Source organism: Brachyistius frenatus, unplaced genomic scaffold, assembly GCF_029030835.1.
Source record: "Brachyistius frenatus isolate BFR_SWC_R1_liver_20210118 unplaced genomic scaffold, ASM2903083v1 Contig_130, whole genome shotgun sequence".
NCBI classification, from domain to species: Eukaryota; Metazoa; Chordata; class Actinopteri; family Embiotocidae; genus Brachyistius; species Brachyistius frenatus.
In genome coordinates this window covers 33,084-49,226 of record NW_027210729.1, presented here as the reverse complement: position 1 = coordinate 49,226, position 16,143 = coordinate 33,084, and the positions used below count along the sequence as shown (strand labels likewise).

The window sequence follows — 16,143 nt, the reverse complement described above, 5'->3', positions numbered from 1 at the left end:
GTTTTTTTAAATGCTCAATAATTTTTGAAACTCTGGGTCTTTGATTTCAGTCAGGTAAACAAAAGCCGGCAGCTGCAGATTTTGTTGCAGCAAGCAATTTTCTGTAGCTAATTAAGCTAAAGTTAGTTTCACAAATTCTCGAAACCTTTATCTTTGGCTGAATTTTTGATGTTTCCAGCTGACTTGTATAAAAACAACCATGTAAAAAGGTCTTAAACAAACTAAGTATAGACTTGATGTTTACATGCAGGATATTGTGCTAAAAAATTTAGGCTGAATGGCCCTGGTAAAAAATGAGAATCCTCCCCATGTAGATAACATGGAAAAAGATACTGTTAAAAATTAAAAAAAAAAAAAAAAAAAAAAAAAAGTAATTAACTTAGGATTTTGAGAAGACGTTAATAAAATAATTGCAAGTAAGGCTGTTCTTGATTTACGCAGCAGAACTTATTCAGTGTTAGGCACTTAGGAAACATGTATGCCACTGACTCAAACACACACACACTCCCTCACAGACACACACACAGACAGATTTCAGTCACCCACCAGCTCCTGCGTTGGTGGCTGGGGTGGACATAGCGGCAGCTCCACCTTCAGCTGCTGCTGCAGAGGCCTCAGTGGCAGAAGCAGGTGTTGCAAAGGCATCTGAGGTTCACATAAACCCCGGGGGAGGACAGAAACACCAAGAGAGACGGACATAGATGTAGAAATACAGATAAAAAGAGAAAAGAAGTAGTCAAGAAACACGCGGAGGAAAGAATAAAACATCAGGAAAATGAGGAAAGCATTTGAGCAGAAAAATAAATCAGTGACTGTTGTTACACTGTGTTCAACTGTAAAAAAATAAATAAAAAAAAACGTACAGCATTTTTATGTGACATTAATGACTGACAGGTGAATGGACAAATGGGAGTACAGACAGGAGGCACTACAGCAATGATAAATCTACTGCACAAAGAGCCGAATAAGCCATAAATCTACAAATGTTACAGCTGCCATCTGTAGCTGCAGTAGCTGTGACAGGGTTTGATAGAATTGCTTTTCAATGAGGTCAAAGAAAAGCATGTCTGCCTATCAAACAAGACGCATGTGGAGAATGGGTGTAGCAGAATGTTTATGTGCAAGCCGAATGGTGAGTGTGCAGTGAGTAGGTGGAGTATTTCTAGTGTGTCTATTTGTGTGCATGTAGGAAAGAAAATTAGATTGTGCATATATGCATATTGTAACTCTGCAGGGTGTATTTGGTGTGGAACCCCAAATTGGTCATATTTGTAAAATAAATTATCACATGAAATTGCATAAAACCTATTAGTGACCCAAACTCAACTTCTTGAAACTCTTAGTTTATAGTAACACAGCTAAATTTAGTTTTTTCTGTCACTGTAGAAATTATTATTTCATAATGCTGATTCTCAAGTCATGGTGTCCGATTTCAACCAATCACTTGTCCCCTGACTCGCATAAGAACGCAGACCAAGCCCCCATAAACACGCTGAGCCGTGCAACAAAATTCTGTGGAGAAGGAACGGCTTTCAAACCGTAAATACATTACCCACAAAAGGGTGGTATTTCATTATTACAATTTGATCCATTTAGTGCAAAAACATTTGAAAAATCTAAAAGAGCCATGATGTATTTATTTCATTTTATCCTATTCATGTGCCAACAGGAAGTCATCTACGTCAGTCTGTGAGAGTTTTGACCATACATGCGCTTCTCTTTGAGAAAGACGGTAACGCGCATGCTCTGTGGTCTGAGTCACAGAATCTTGTGAAATATCTGGGTACCTCCTGAAAGGACGCACAAAAGCCTTTTTGGGATATGCACCACAGAACAACCTTACTTTGAATAAATGACAAGGCATCTTGTCATCCAAGACTTCCAAGATGCAAGTTCAATAGCAGCCAACAAATTTAACTCTTGTTGGCAAGATGCAAATGCTCCCTGTTTAAATGGCCACTCTTTTACTGGAAGCTATTTTGTAAATCATTGATTCATTAAGATGATTTATTTTATAATTCCATATGTATTTATATACGAAATAATTTGGGGCTCCATTTTGAAGCAGTTGATAGCAGAAAGTGATGAGCGTGTGCATCAATGCGGTAAGGAGTGACTGCTTTTGATGATACAACTTTGCTTGCAGTGTAAAGACAATATCTGCGACAAATCAGCAAAGTTCTGTCTACATTCTGTCTGTGTTTGAGCATGCAGTCGTCTGTCTTATCATATTGTGTGATGGGTTTTGGGTTGAGCTTCCCAGAGTGAATCCTTCGTAGAGAATTTTCTGGAAGCTCACTGACCTCCCAACAGATCCATATTGGTGGCGCCAGGGGAGGTGGCGGCTGCTGTGCTAGTGGGAGGAGCTAGAGCGACTCCGGGTTCTGCCGCTGCAGGAGTGGCCGTTGCTGCTGCAGGGGAGGGGGTAGGCTCTGCTGTGAGGGTGGGTTCAGATAGCAAGGAATCGCCCATTTCTGCGAGTACCAGTTTGAAATCCCCCAAGAAAGGCAGCAAAATAAACCACAAAAGAGCAACCAAAACAACCGGCGGAGTCACCGTCGGAACAGTGAAAAAAAATAAGCCAAAAAAAAAAGGTCCAATCCAAATCAAACCCATTTCAGATCATTTAGAATTGGCCGACAAAAACAAAATCCATATTTTAAACAAAATACAGTCGCAAAAGGATCCAACGCCATCCGATCATAACCAAGAAATCAAAAACAACCAATTAAAATTAGCCCCCGTTATGAACCAAAAACAGACAATGGAGTATGTGAAGGGAGGGGAGAGAGAAGGCAGAGAGAAACAAAGAGACTACTCAGACTAAAGAGAACAGCTTGAGGAGACAAACAGGGAGGTAACCACATGACATTGGTACTGTAGTCCATTTTTATGTATACTATGAATTAAAACACAGACATGGTTTCCAGGTCACCTCGATTTTAAATTGGAGTTTGTTGAGAAAGATAATAAGTGGTATCGAGATAACCTGGAAGATGATTTACACACATTACATTACATTAGTCTGGACCAGAGCCTGTAGAGGTGAAGTGAAGAGGGTAACGACACTCACCTGATCCAAGAAGATCTACGCAAGCAGAATACGAGGTAACGGGGAAAAGATATGTTTTATTCACCTAAATTCATGGTAAAAAAAAAACGTATGAAAGTCTTCATAGATTTGATTGTATATGTGTTAATTATTGGAATGTATTGTCTATTTTAATGTGAAGTGCAATCTCTTTCTACTTAAATCTCACAGGCACACAAGTGTATGTTTTTATGAATAGTGTTCAAAATGCAGAATTCTATCAAAATGCAGCAATGTATCGTATCGTATCGTATCGTATCGTATCGTATCGTATCGTATCGTATCGTATCGTATCGTATCGTATCGTATCGTATCGTATCGTATCGTATCGTATCGTATCGTATCGTATCGTATCACTCCTATGAACCCTAACCCTATGAAAATGGACATTAGATATTAACAAAAAATTATAGATTACTTGTTTTCTTGCCATTTGCAGGAATGGTGGATCAATATTCTGTACAAGTGGATGTGCATGCTCTCAGTTGGAAGACCACTTACCTCCCCAGGATGTGGGGGCAGCTGACGTTGCTGAGGGACCAGAGGAGGACAGCGGGTCCAGGTCCAACAAAGAACTGGAGGATGACAACATTCAGGACATGATGCTTTGCAGAATGTAAGTCTTTCACTCTTGTTGTTCTAAACACCCAGTTTCAGGTTGTTGTTTTTTTTTCTTGTTTTTTACCAAAACTAATGAATTAATAAAGGAACTAAAATAATTAATGGAGATCCAAAACATGACTAATAGTTTATTTCTATGCTGGCAGCTGTGTGAGTACTTTGAGCTCACAGGTCATCTGAAGTGATTTGCTAATTAGCACTCAACAGATTAGACTAATTGAAATGTCTTTACTTTTGAAAGTATTTAGCAATAATCCATTAGACCAATTTAATTTTAAAGATAATGATGGCAATAGATGCCATCACCAAAGTTGATCGAATTGATCCTCTAGGGACCATGAAGTACTCATGGCAGTCCACAGTAGCTGTCAAAATATTTCACCCGAAACCAAAAATGTCAGGGGACCACATTGGCCAGTGTGGACCATAAATATCTGTACAACATTTTATGGTAATTCCTCCCTCTAGTTTCCATTATTTAAGACTGGACCAAAGTGCTGGACTAAAGATTATAATCCTGGACATTATCATTTGCTACAAATTGAGCTTTTGAGCATTGTTTTCAAAAGTCTCAGGGGCCATTTATTACCAAACATGTAAAAATGACAAAAGAAGAGGATTTACAGGAAACACAAACTTACTCTTCGGCTGGTTCAGGAGCGGCGGCAGCAGCTGCAGCACTCTCCCCGGGAGGAGGCTGCAGTGTGGGAACAGCGTTTGAAGATTTGGCTGGAGTCGATGTTGGGGACACGTTGTTTGTTGGAGACCCCTGGAAGATAGAAAGACGAGACACTTTCAGTGGTGCACAAAACTGGAAGACTGCAACAAAAAATAAAAGACTATTTTAAATGTTCATGTTACCTTTGTTGGAGACCTGAAAGTGGAAGAGAAGGAGGATTGTAAGTGATTTGCTTAAAACAGACAGTTTTGCTTAACACAGGCAAAATGTAATGAAGCAAAAGTTCAAAAAATCTGAACTCAGAAAATTGAACCAATACACAAGATAGATTGCACCACATGTGATCATATGAAGAGTTAATTTCCAAAGTAACATACTACATGTTAATCACAAATACTATATGGAAAAGGGAGTAAAGTCGAAAGCATCTGATTGGTTAAGATACTCTCAATTTTGTGCTAATAATCAATTTCATTTGGGAACAAAACCCTTCATATACTGATTCACATTTCATATCAAGATATGACAGTAAAAATGTGGTGACATACTGTTTATCAAAACATGTGTCTCTCTCTGAGATAACACATGTACTCACACCAATACACACAGTTCCAGATGTGAATCAAGTTAGCTGTAGTGCACTGACAGAACTCATGTGTGAAAAATGTGTACGTTTACCTGAGGGTGGGGGTGAGAGTAAATACATCTAGACAGTTTTCTCAGAGGTTAGTGAACTCCACACAAAAACATACAACAAATGCTCACCCTTCACTGATGTTTCCAAATCAACATAAAGGAGAATAAAAGAGAGGAAGGGTTTAAGGAAATGATAGAAACATAACACCTGTTTAATCCTGGTTCTACCAACATTTCTCTTGGTTCCATAGGTGAGACAACTCATAACAATAAACAAAGGAGAAAGAAGGATAGCCTCATACTATGGTTGTTACATGATCCCAATTATCCTATTCTGCAAATAAAAGACAAATTAATAAACACATCCTTACCCCTTTTTTCCACCTTTTACATCCTCCAGGCCGTTCATGTGTGTTTCCAGAGACTCCAGGATGCTGCTGGGAGCCTGACAAAACACAAATCAAAACTGGAGTCATCAATACATAATCGTCTACCCGCAAGTCCTGGATCATTTTCTCAGGTATGTGAAATCCAGGTTTACATTTCACTTTACAGAAAAAAAAAAAGATTGACAAAGCCTTGGCAAACCTCACTGCAATACCCACATGCATGTTTAAACACACACACACACACACACACACACACACACACACACACACACACACACACACACACACACACACACACACACACACACACACACACACACACACACACACACACACACACACACACACGTGATTTACGTGTGTCTGACGTGTTTGTCAAATTAAATTAAGCTCAACATGCCGACAATTCATCCTGTAAACAGGCACTCAGCCAGGGCACCCTTTGTTTCTGTGGTTACCGGGTCCTCAAGGGATTTAAAGGGACAATCTTCGTCATCTGAGTCTGCTAGATCCATCACTACCCCTGGATGGAGACACTGAGTGGGGAGATGGTGCTGGGTGAGACATGGGCTTGTGTGTGCGTGTGCGTGTGTGCGTGTGTGTGTGTGTGAGGTGGGATGGATGACATTTATGTGCATTATATTCGTGGTCTCAGGCCTCCCGAAAAAAATAAATGTAAGCGCCGTGATCTGTAACTTACGTAGTTGATGTCAGGAATGTCATTTTTCTCAACTCCAACTGTCTGTTCAAGAAAAGAAACGATAAAACCAATATTATCACACTGCAAAGATTCACCAGTGCCCAGTCTTGACATATGCACACATTACGAAGGTCATGCTGGAGAGGACAATGACCTACCTCAGCCAACTTCATGAATTCCCCAATCTTTGTCACCCGGGTCAGGAACCTCTTGTAGATCTCCAAAGCCTCCTTACATTCATTTTTCTTCATCTTGAAGAATTTCTCTGCACACAAAAACAAGAGTTTTGCAGATTCACATACATCTCGATCTGTGGTCTTCATCTGCGATGAAGAAAAACCTACAAACCATTCACTGTTCGTGGACTACTGACCTAATAGGTTGATGACTCCGTCATTGTAGGATGCAAATAGTTTGACCAGATCTTTGAAGAGAAGCAGAAATGATGCATTGATGATCCCATTGTTCAGCTCCTTGGGATGAACCTGAGAGGAGATGGGACAGAGATAAGAGGGAGCTGTCCAGTGCTCTGATCATCAAAATAAAAACCTTGGAGAAGAAGACTGTAGGTGTAAAGTAAAGTAAGTAAAGACGCACATCAAACTCCAGGAGTGTGTCAATCTGAGTCTGCAGAACAGGCATGCCTTTCAGCAGCTTCTCAGTGGTCATGGTTCTCATCACTCCCTCGGCACTGAGGCGATACAACACAGAGAGAGCATTGTACACATAAGAGCAGTGGCTGGACACAAAATATGTGACAACAAGTGAAAAATTGCTTCTGGTCGTTAATGAGCTGATTGCTGAATGACAAGAGGTCCAAGAAGAAACCATTCAGAGGACGGAAGGAAGAGTTATGAGGCTGTGAATGACCTCTCTGGACCACATTTAACGTACCCCTTCTTGACCCGGGTGAAGTCAAAAGCCATTTGGCGGTAGGCAAAGGCTTTCTCGTTCAGGTATCGTCCATACCGCCTGATGAATGTAGACATGTCATAGCCTAAACAGAAATAATTATAACAGTCCTTTAATAAGATCAAACATAAAAAGTTGTACGACCACACTGAAAAGTAATACCATACATGTATCTTAAAATCAATATAACTCTGTAGAATCATTAAGAACTGTAGATTCACAATTTTTGATTAATTTTCTATTTTCTCAGTGAACATAGTCACATCTTATAAATGTGTAATATAAAAATATCTACAAAAAAGGACATTTAAAAACTTTTTGTGCGAGCCACAGAGGTTTTTCCTACGTGTAAGTATAAAGTTTTATATTCATTGTCTCATACACTGCTAAATGTGAGAACGGTGGTTTTGTTCGACCAAGTTTAGCTTCGTACAGACATGCAAAGAAGGAAAGAAGATTTTGCTTTATTCACCAAACAAGGCAATTTATTACCAGAAAAAAACTACTGTTATAATGCTGAATATTATTTTCGATATTGAAGCATCATTTAAACATATCAGACAGACATGTAAACACAAACATCTGTTTGTGTGCGCATGTGTGATATGTGTATATGTATGTGTGTATACTGTATGTTTCTGTGTGTGTGTATGGATGTGTGTATTACATGCCCACTCTCTCCTGTAATTTGTGTTATTCTGTCTATTTCCCAGATGTCTCTCTTTGTGTAAATCTCTTCCTGTTTTGTGTTGCATTGCCTAATAATGAATAGGTTTAGAAATGTCCCCTTCTCATCTGGAAGACAGATTATCTAAGTACATAGATTGAACTAAAAACAAATGATCAGATTTTGTATTCTTACCATGAGAGCCAGTTTTGTCAATAAAGTTGCTGAGGTTGAACAAGGAGGTCCTGGAAGCCAAGTATTGAATGAACCTCTGAGAACAAGACAGAAAACACAGTAAACAGCCTTGTAGAAGTGAAAGATGAAAAATACAACCAAATAAACACCTAGACTTCTAATTAGGACTTTTCTTGCTGCCGTTTTTCAACATTTCTTTTCATCATATAGCAGCTTTTACACATTTAATGCATAGTAGACACACAGGACACATTCCATTGATTTGATCATTTGTGGTCAAGGCCTCTATTTATCTGTGAAACATTATGCTTCCCTTTTAAGAACTGGCCTCAAAAGACCAATTTCAGCTATATAAAGTGGCATCTTCAGCACATTTATTATTCATAGATCGATCATTTTTCTCATTCTTTCTAAAGAAGAAACAATATTTCATAAGTATTGATGAGTAAAAGATGAACAGATTGAAGAAACTGAATTGGTCCGTATCGCACTCACTGACCTCATTGCCGTGGACACACATGTGGTGAGAGGTGACGAGGGCCTTGAAGACGACCACCCAGCTGGCATTGGTGGCTCGCTCAAACAGTGTGTCAGCCATCTGAGGGATGTTCACATTGGTGGTGTTGGTAGCTGACACCAGGTCTGCAAAATGGACACAAACACTCGTCTTAATCTGTCAAAGCTTCCCTCCCATTTAGTCCCATGGGAGCCTGACAGCACTCTTGCTATGTGGCAATAAAAAGGGGAAGTCATGGTTAGTTTGTCCTCAGACAAACATCCACATAATTTGCTGCTCCGATTTAACTGCTTTGATTAAGTGAGAAGGCTGAGTGCTCACTGCAGAGCTGCTCTAGACACCCATGATAATATTAAGGCAGGAGGAAGACCTGATGCACATACAAAATGATGTTAGTGCAGGAATCCACCCGTCCACACACACACACACACACACACACACACACACACACACACACACACACACACACACACACACACACACACACACACACACACACACACACACACACACACACACACACACACACACACACACACACACACACACACACACACACACACACACACACACACACACGTGCTGACAATGCAGAGAGAGAGAATAATGCTTTGTCATCTCTTTTCACTGGTTGCCAGTTCAGACACTCAGACAGACAGAGGTCTCCAAAAGTGTTCAGACTGCTGCATCAATACAAAATACAAGGCATACAGGGGCAGTAACATTATACAGTATCACTCTTGCTATCTTATGTTTCTTGGAGAGTAATTTTACAAATAAATGTATAGTGAAATCCAAACACCGATTGGCAGTTTTATTGTTCAGAGAAAAAGCCCAGAGATTTGGGATTTGGAGATGTTTGTCAGCTGAATTCAGGCACATTTTAGTTTTGTCCACACCTTATTAGTTTTATCTATAATATGTTGTGTGCTATCCTCCTGCTCTTAAGCATTAAAAGGTAATTGTTCCGCATTCTTTGTGTAAAATAAGCCACTGCTACTGACTAAATCATCTTATTTTTTCTGGTGAAAATGTTATATGAAGAATGCTGCAGATGTAGACAAATTCTTTTAATGGATGGACCTAATCAAACTAATGATTACTGTCATTACTGATTTGTCTTCAGGATTTTGTTTGGCTTTGATTATCTGATGAACTGTAAACAGATATTTACACACCAGACAAAAGAAACATGACCATAGTGTACATTTTTATGTACACGGTGTTCACTTCCACAAAATCTTTACCGCTGAAGCTGGGATTTGCAACATGAAATAATTTCCTCTTACCTCATTGGACAAACTTCTAAAATCAAAACAAACATCCTGTTAAATATATCAAAAACTCAATAATCATGTGTGAAGCGTGGTACTACCACTATTTGTAATGTGAAATTCAGCTCACACACTGCTTTCGTAAAACAGTCCCCTAATTACCATATGATGACATGAACTGTAACAGCTTTGTACATCAAACATTTTATTCATACTTTGCCTCATGTGATGAGGTTCTTATTTGATATTGTGTTTTTTCCCCTCCAGAGACAGAAACAGTCAGGCAGAAAAATAGCCACAGGAACTAACATGTAAAAAAATAGCAAGTGCAAGAGAAATCAGTGAAACAGAGGAGCAACACACTGAGGAAGGTATGGATGGTATTTCTTAAATGAGGTCTGTTGTTGGCTGTTTGCTTCTATCTATGTCTATCTATTATACTATATCCATATCCTTTTTCTAATATATCTACTCATATAATAAACATGTTTAACAGATATAAATGTATACAAGGGCAGATAATGCATCTGTAATTCTCACAGTGCTCGCAGAATAAGAACAGAACAATTTCCTTTTAAGTTCTTGAAATCTAAAACTTGACTTGTACTGTAAATGGATTTTCTTTTTTTTTTTTTTTAGTCCGCCTTGCTGACATTGACATCAGGGCAGGACTGAGTTTATCCACACAGAGAGATAAATGCAGCAAATATTGGTAGGTATTTCCAATAATAGAAGGACAGGAAGGCCGTTACATTGAACGGGCCTTGGACTTGCCTCGAATAGGTAGATACACAACTGTGAGTTCTACTGGACTAAAAATATAACAAAGTGATGAGCAGTGAAGACAGAGAACAGCAGGGAGTCTGATGAGTGTGAAGAAGAAGTGAGGAGATATGAGAGTTAGAGCAGCAGTGAGGCTCTTTAAGGTCATAACACGGGGGCAGGTTGGGATTGTGGTGGTTTTGACTGTCGGGGAGTCGTAAACAGATTATTACTAATCACTGATCCTGGTCTTTCTATGGTGGACGTCTCCCACGCCCGAACACACTAACACAGACCTCACACAACCTGTTCTGCGCCCTGTTCCTCATTGAACACATCTCCATTATCAGCCTCCTGCCGCTGCTGTTGCAGGATGTGTTGACAATGTGAAACAGTAATGATCATATTCCCTACACAAAATGGACTTGATGATATAAACTGAAACTATCCAAATGAAGATAAATTAATTTGAATGTGTTTTATCTGCCTTTAAGTTAACGGCACAATCACTGATCTTCTTCTGATCTTATGGAACTAATTATATCCCGATCCATCTGTACAGCTTGACCAGATGGTGACAGCCACACTGTAACTGCTATGATGATGTCTGCTGGTGTAATGAAAGGTTGCGGCAACATCCGTCTTTTTCCTGCTGTCTGTAGAAGACACACACACACAGACAGACAGACATGGTCCACAATGGCTGAAATGTGATTATATAACATTACCGTATCAGTGCCGCAGCTATAAGTTAATATTTATACTAGTATCATGTCCTCGGTCATTTTCTGAGTATGTTAACACGCACAGTAATTTGATCTGTTTAGGGGTGTTAGATGTGTCACCATATGGGCCATGTCTGTAATCCACGCTTTATGTTGTGATATCATAACCTGGAACAAACACACACTGACACACAACTGGTGTGTGTGTGTGTGTGTGTGAGTGCGCGCAAGGAGGATTGGCTGAGCTAAATAAAGACTCTTACAGTAATCCACAGCCCAGAGGAGCGCTCTAAGAATGAACCGTGAGGCCTCACGCTGTGCAAATGCACGTCTGTGTGTTTGACAGTGTCCGTCTGAGTGTGTTTCTCCTGCTCTCTGTTGTAGTGTGTCTGCAATAATTGTGCTTTATAGCTACTCAAGAAAAAGTCAGAATATTTAAGATAAAAGTCATCAGGGCAAAGTTGTGTGTTGTGTGTTGTGTTGATGAATAGATTCATACTCATTGGCTTCAATACAACACCAAGACACAATTTTCAGGTATATACACTGCAGGTGTGTCCAAATCACTGCCTTGTCCACTTATTCACTTTTCCCTTTATTATAGATGCTTAATAGTTCACACTATTGTGAGCAGTAAAATGATTTCAAACACTTCCACAGATGTAGAGTTGTACAACTGTTCACTGGAAATTTTGAGGTCAATATAGAGAGCATAAATTTCAGACACTCAAGTAAACTGGCAGACAGCAAATATATTGGTCACAGCTCCTAATTCATGTAACTAACATCTCCGATTTGACCTCCTTGCTTCTCATTTGAGGTGACAGGAAAGACCCCACCACTTAGCTGATTGGAAGAGTGGTCAAACACATAGAAAATAGAGTTTGACATTTTGGGAAACACACTAAATTGCTTGCTTACTGAGAGTTAAAGAGGACGCTCAATACCTCCGCTCTCATGTTTGGTTGTTAAATACGGTGCAAGGCTACTGCCAGCAGGTGGTTAGCAGAGCTTATCATAAACACAGCAAACAGGGGGAAACTTGCAAGCCTGGCTTTGGCTAAGGGGAAGCAAACTCCACCGACCAGAACCTGTAACGCTCAATTATTACACCTCATGGTGACAACAAGGCTTCAGGAAGTTAGTGCTCAGTGTTCATAAACAATCCCTCCTCTTTCCAAGTTTAACAATTTGCTGTTTTTATACTTAAATGAATTAAATATAACGTGTAAATTTGTAAGATTTAGAGGTGCAGGTGGATGTGTTTAACCTTTATACAGCGTGCTTCTTGTTCATTTAATGTTCATCTTGTACATTAAATATTTTCATCAAAACAGTTATTTCTACATTTTGAATATTTTCAACATGAACTCAGATGAATTCAAACATATTGCCTTTGGTGTTGAGTGAACTCTACTCTCCCGGTTGACCTTGTGTGGACACATGTTCTCTAGAAATGTGTAACTCATGCCCTCCAGACTCTGTTTCCCTATCTGCTGTGCCTATAAACAACTACATAGACTGAAATATGAAATCCAATGCAGTGTGTCTAATAGCCTGCATATAGAGAAAAACAAACCTTTGACATCCCAGTTTCATTCCTGCGCTGAGGGCCTTGTGTTACAATACATTAAATGCAGACATATGCGACCAAACACAATGAGATTTCTACTCTCCATATAGAGGGAAGTTGTACACATATTCCACCTCTGCTGCTTTTATTTTGTAGTTGAAATCAGGGGTCAAAAGGCACCTGTGGTTTTCTATATTCACACACCAACAACTGCTTCTATTTCAGGCTTTTTGAGTTCATGTTGCTTCCGTCTGGCCGCAGGTGCAAATTGCCAACACACAAGAGAAATGGACAGAACTCCTTTGTCCCAGCTGCTATTGGCATTTTAGATAATTCAATGTGATTTATATGCTATATTTATTATCTATGGACCTTCAAATCAATTTGATTCTTGTAATTTGTATATATATTTATTTTTTTATTATTGTTTACTGGATGGTTGTGTTGTTACTGTTACTGCACAACAAACTTCCCAGTGGGATAGTAAAGATTTCCTTGTTGCTTGATCCTTATCGTTAATATTGTGTCACTTACATTTCAATCAGATCAATCTTTTGTCCTCCTAAAACTGCCCTCATGTCATAAAAGGTCAGTCCATTAACGACACTTAAACACCACAGCAAATATTTTTTCCGAACAATCGTCGTGTGGTGTTTTAGTTTGACTAAAGAACAACACGTCCGATGTTATTGTGTCTCCGCGCCGAAGATGACAGGCATGTCATTTGCCCTCATCCTTCTCACAGTTGCCCTTTGTCACAGTGCCGTATCCTGACACTTTCAATCTGTTGCCATGGCAACTCCACTGCACCACTGCCACAAACAGCACACATGCACGTCTACCTCAAGGGTCACTGTGTAACTGTCACAAAGCAATAACTATGACCTGTCTGCTTCTGTGCTTCACCAAACACTGTGAACCAAACATGCTGAAAGGTGGCTCGTCATTGAGGTGGCCTCTATTTGTACTTTTTCATTGGAAAAAAAAAAAAAAAAATTACCCAGAATGTCTGCAGTTACACATTTGTTGCTATTTTCAGACACCTATTTTCAATATTTTATTTCGTCTGTTTCTTCAGAGGTCTTCTTGGCCTTGAAGGAAATGTTTTTCCGTTTTTGAGGTGTTTCCAAGACTGCGAGAGAAACCCAGTGGCCTACATACAAGAAGCATGTTGGAATGCCCCAGATATGGAAGCAAAATAACCTCATTGAATAAAAATCTACTATAAAAAGAACAGGTCTGTACGATGGATCTTCCAAAATCCTATTAAATCCACGTCTGCCAATTTTTTTGGTATCACATGGTTAACAGAAGCAGTTGGAGAAAGAGGTCATGACTCATACAGTTAGCCGAACAACACAACTCCAAGTGTGCACAGCTGAAAGTTAAAGACACAAAGAACAGCCACATGGACAGAGCAGAGAATAAGGAAGCAATGGTCTCTGGTGCATTCTAGCTTTAGCATTGTCACCTTTGGCTGTATAAATAATGCAAGGCAGTCATTGGCTGATTATTGAATTATTCAGCAGGGGAGCGGATCACAAGATATAAGGTCCTAGCAGAAGACACAGGACCAGACAGTGACCACACACAGTCCTGGTAAAACACACAGACACAAACGAGCAGAAAGACACACACAAGAAGCACAGCCAATCAGACAAGCCGCCATCTGTATTCAGTGTCACGTCAGTGCTTTGGTTGGACTCGGTATTTGTGGTGGATGACTGATTAATCATGATTTGTCATGAGGTGGTCATGTGTAAACGTGTCAATAAAGCTGTGAGGTTTGACTATATGGTCCTATACAGGCCTAAGCTCAGAGGAACCCATGTGGGTCTCTTATACATGTCGTTCAGACACATTCCAGCTTGCGCACACTATATGTGTACAGTTCCTGCAGTTAGAGGCCTTCATCTCCTCGGTCACAGTTCTTTTCAGTGTGCGGCTCAGGAAGGTGGCCTTACAATGGCACGTGGAAGGGAAATCAAATGGGCCCGTCAGTCTACCTTAAAGTATGACCTCCCTCTGCCTCTCTTCTCTCGCGTTCTCTCTCTCTCTCGGTTTCCATTATCTTCAGGTTGATGCTGAGGGTCGGCAGAGGGGTCATCATCATGGCAACATCAATTCAACATGGCACCACACCCATTTAAGCAAAAGGAATTAACAAGTGAGAGCCGGTGATGGCATGTGGCCTGTGTGTGTGGGTCTGTCTGTGCGTGCTGTGCGAGGCCTGTTAGCCCTACAAAGCTAAAGCTCATGCAGGAGGAGAGAGGAAAGAGGGAGCACACTTACACTCCAGGTGCTTTTTCTTGGGCGCCATCACTTCATGAGTGGTGGCTTTGCAGACAGCCCGGGCCATATCTGATCCAGTGAGCTGGTATTGCGCAGCGGCAATGCGATCCGTGAGCGTCTGCCCCGACATTTTCTCTCCGTTGAGTAGACTACCTCAGGAATTTAATTTCACAACGGGACGATGAGGGCAAAAAAAAAAAATATATAAAAAAAAATATCAACGTAAACCCAGTGGCTTCCCGGTGAATCGGTGAGATGGGATCCTGTGCTTTCCTCTTCCCCGAATGATAGGCCTGTGACCTTCTGTGTGGGCGGAAAAAAAAGGACAAATAAAATGAGCTCAAACCACCAGATAAATTCTATTTAGTCATTAAATCGTGCGGTCACGTTGATAATATGCGCCGTGATATGAGTAGACTTACGCAAGGTTGTGAATTCCCCACGGCTCGTCCCGTTATAGGCTCCGACCGTTCAGTTCAGCACCTTGGACAGCTAAAGCCACTCGGTTATGTAACACTCAGTTGGCAATGAAATGCTATTTTCTCACCCCGCAGCAATTATTTAAAAAAAATATAGACCAATGATAAAATGCTCCGCAAGCAATGCTTCTCTAATCGTCAAAAATATTTTGGAGAAAAATGTAAATCAACACTCCTTTGGTTGGTCAAATATCCTGACGGAGGGGGCATCAGGTTTGGCTGCCTTTCGCCCCGCGTCGGTGCATTAAAAAAAAAAAAAAAAAAAAAAAAAAAAAAGCTTTCAAAATAAGAGAACAACCCACAATGTCCTTGTCAGGCTGTCAGACTGCGACGTTTCTTTCCCCTCGCTGTCCGTTTCGGCTCAAAAATGCCCCTTCAGATTCCCTTCAGTCTTCTCCTCAGACCGACAGAAAAATGCGCACCGCTCCCCGGTGGTGTCGCCAACACTGCGCAGCAGCAAGCTACTCGGGAACAGGAAAAGACAGAAGGGAATTTCCTTTTTTCTCCTTCCCCCTTGCCGTTTGTTTATTTATTTGGCCTATCTATATGTCCATCTAGACTCTCCCCCCCCCCACCGGGCTCTTGGACAGGGTTGCAGGGTTGGGTGGCACACGTCGCATCCCACTTCTCT

General features: G+C 40.4%; 1 protein-coding gene across 1 annotated transcript in view; it reads right to left on the bottom strand.

Annotated features, from left to right (window-relative positions):
- Nucleotides 1–16,136, bottom strand: part of LOC138630205 (clathrin coat assembly protein AP180-like) — a 29,510-nt gene extending 13,374 nt beyond the window's left edge. The window contains exons 1-16 of the mRNA XM_069714373.1: nt 15,456–16,136; nt 15,034–15,336; nt 8,390–8,532; nt 7,891–7,966; nt 7,011–7,113; nt 6,714–6,807; nt 6,490–6,601; nt 6,275–6,381; nt 6,117–6,158; nt 5,399–5,472; nt 5,157–5,162; nt 4,574–4,586; nt 4,354–4,481; nt 3,593–3,666; nt 3,074–3,088; nt 547–645 (exon numbers count right to left, since the gene is read on the bottom strand). Of these exons, the coding sequence (XP_069570474.1) occupies nt 547–645; nt 3,074–3,088; nt 3,593–3,666; nt 4,354–4,481; nt 4,574–4,586; nt 5,157–5,162; nt 5,399–5,472; nt 6,117–6,158; nt 6,275–6,381; nt 6,490–6,601; nt 6,714–6,807; nt 7,011–7,113; nt 7,891–7,966; nt 8,390–8,532; nt 15,034–15,163 (1,216 nt within the window). The 5' untranslated portion in view covers nt 15,164–15,336; nt 15,456–16,136. The remainder of the gene's footprint in view (nt 1–546; nt 646–3,073; nt 3,089–3,592; nt 3,667–4,353; nt 4,482–4,573; nt 4,587–5,156; nt 5,163–5,398; nt 5,473–6,116; nt 6,159–6,274; nt 6,382–6,489; nt 6,602–6,713; nt 6,808–7,010; nt 7,114–7,890; nt 7,967–8,389; nt 8,533–15,033; nt 15,337–15,455) is intronic.
- Nucleotides 16,137–16,143: the final 7 nt, after the last annotated feature.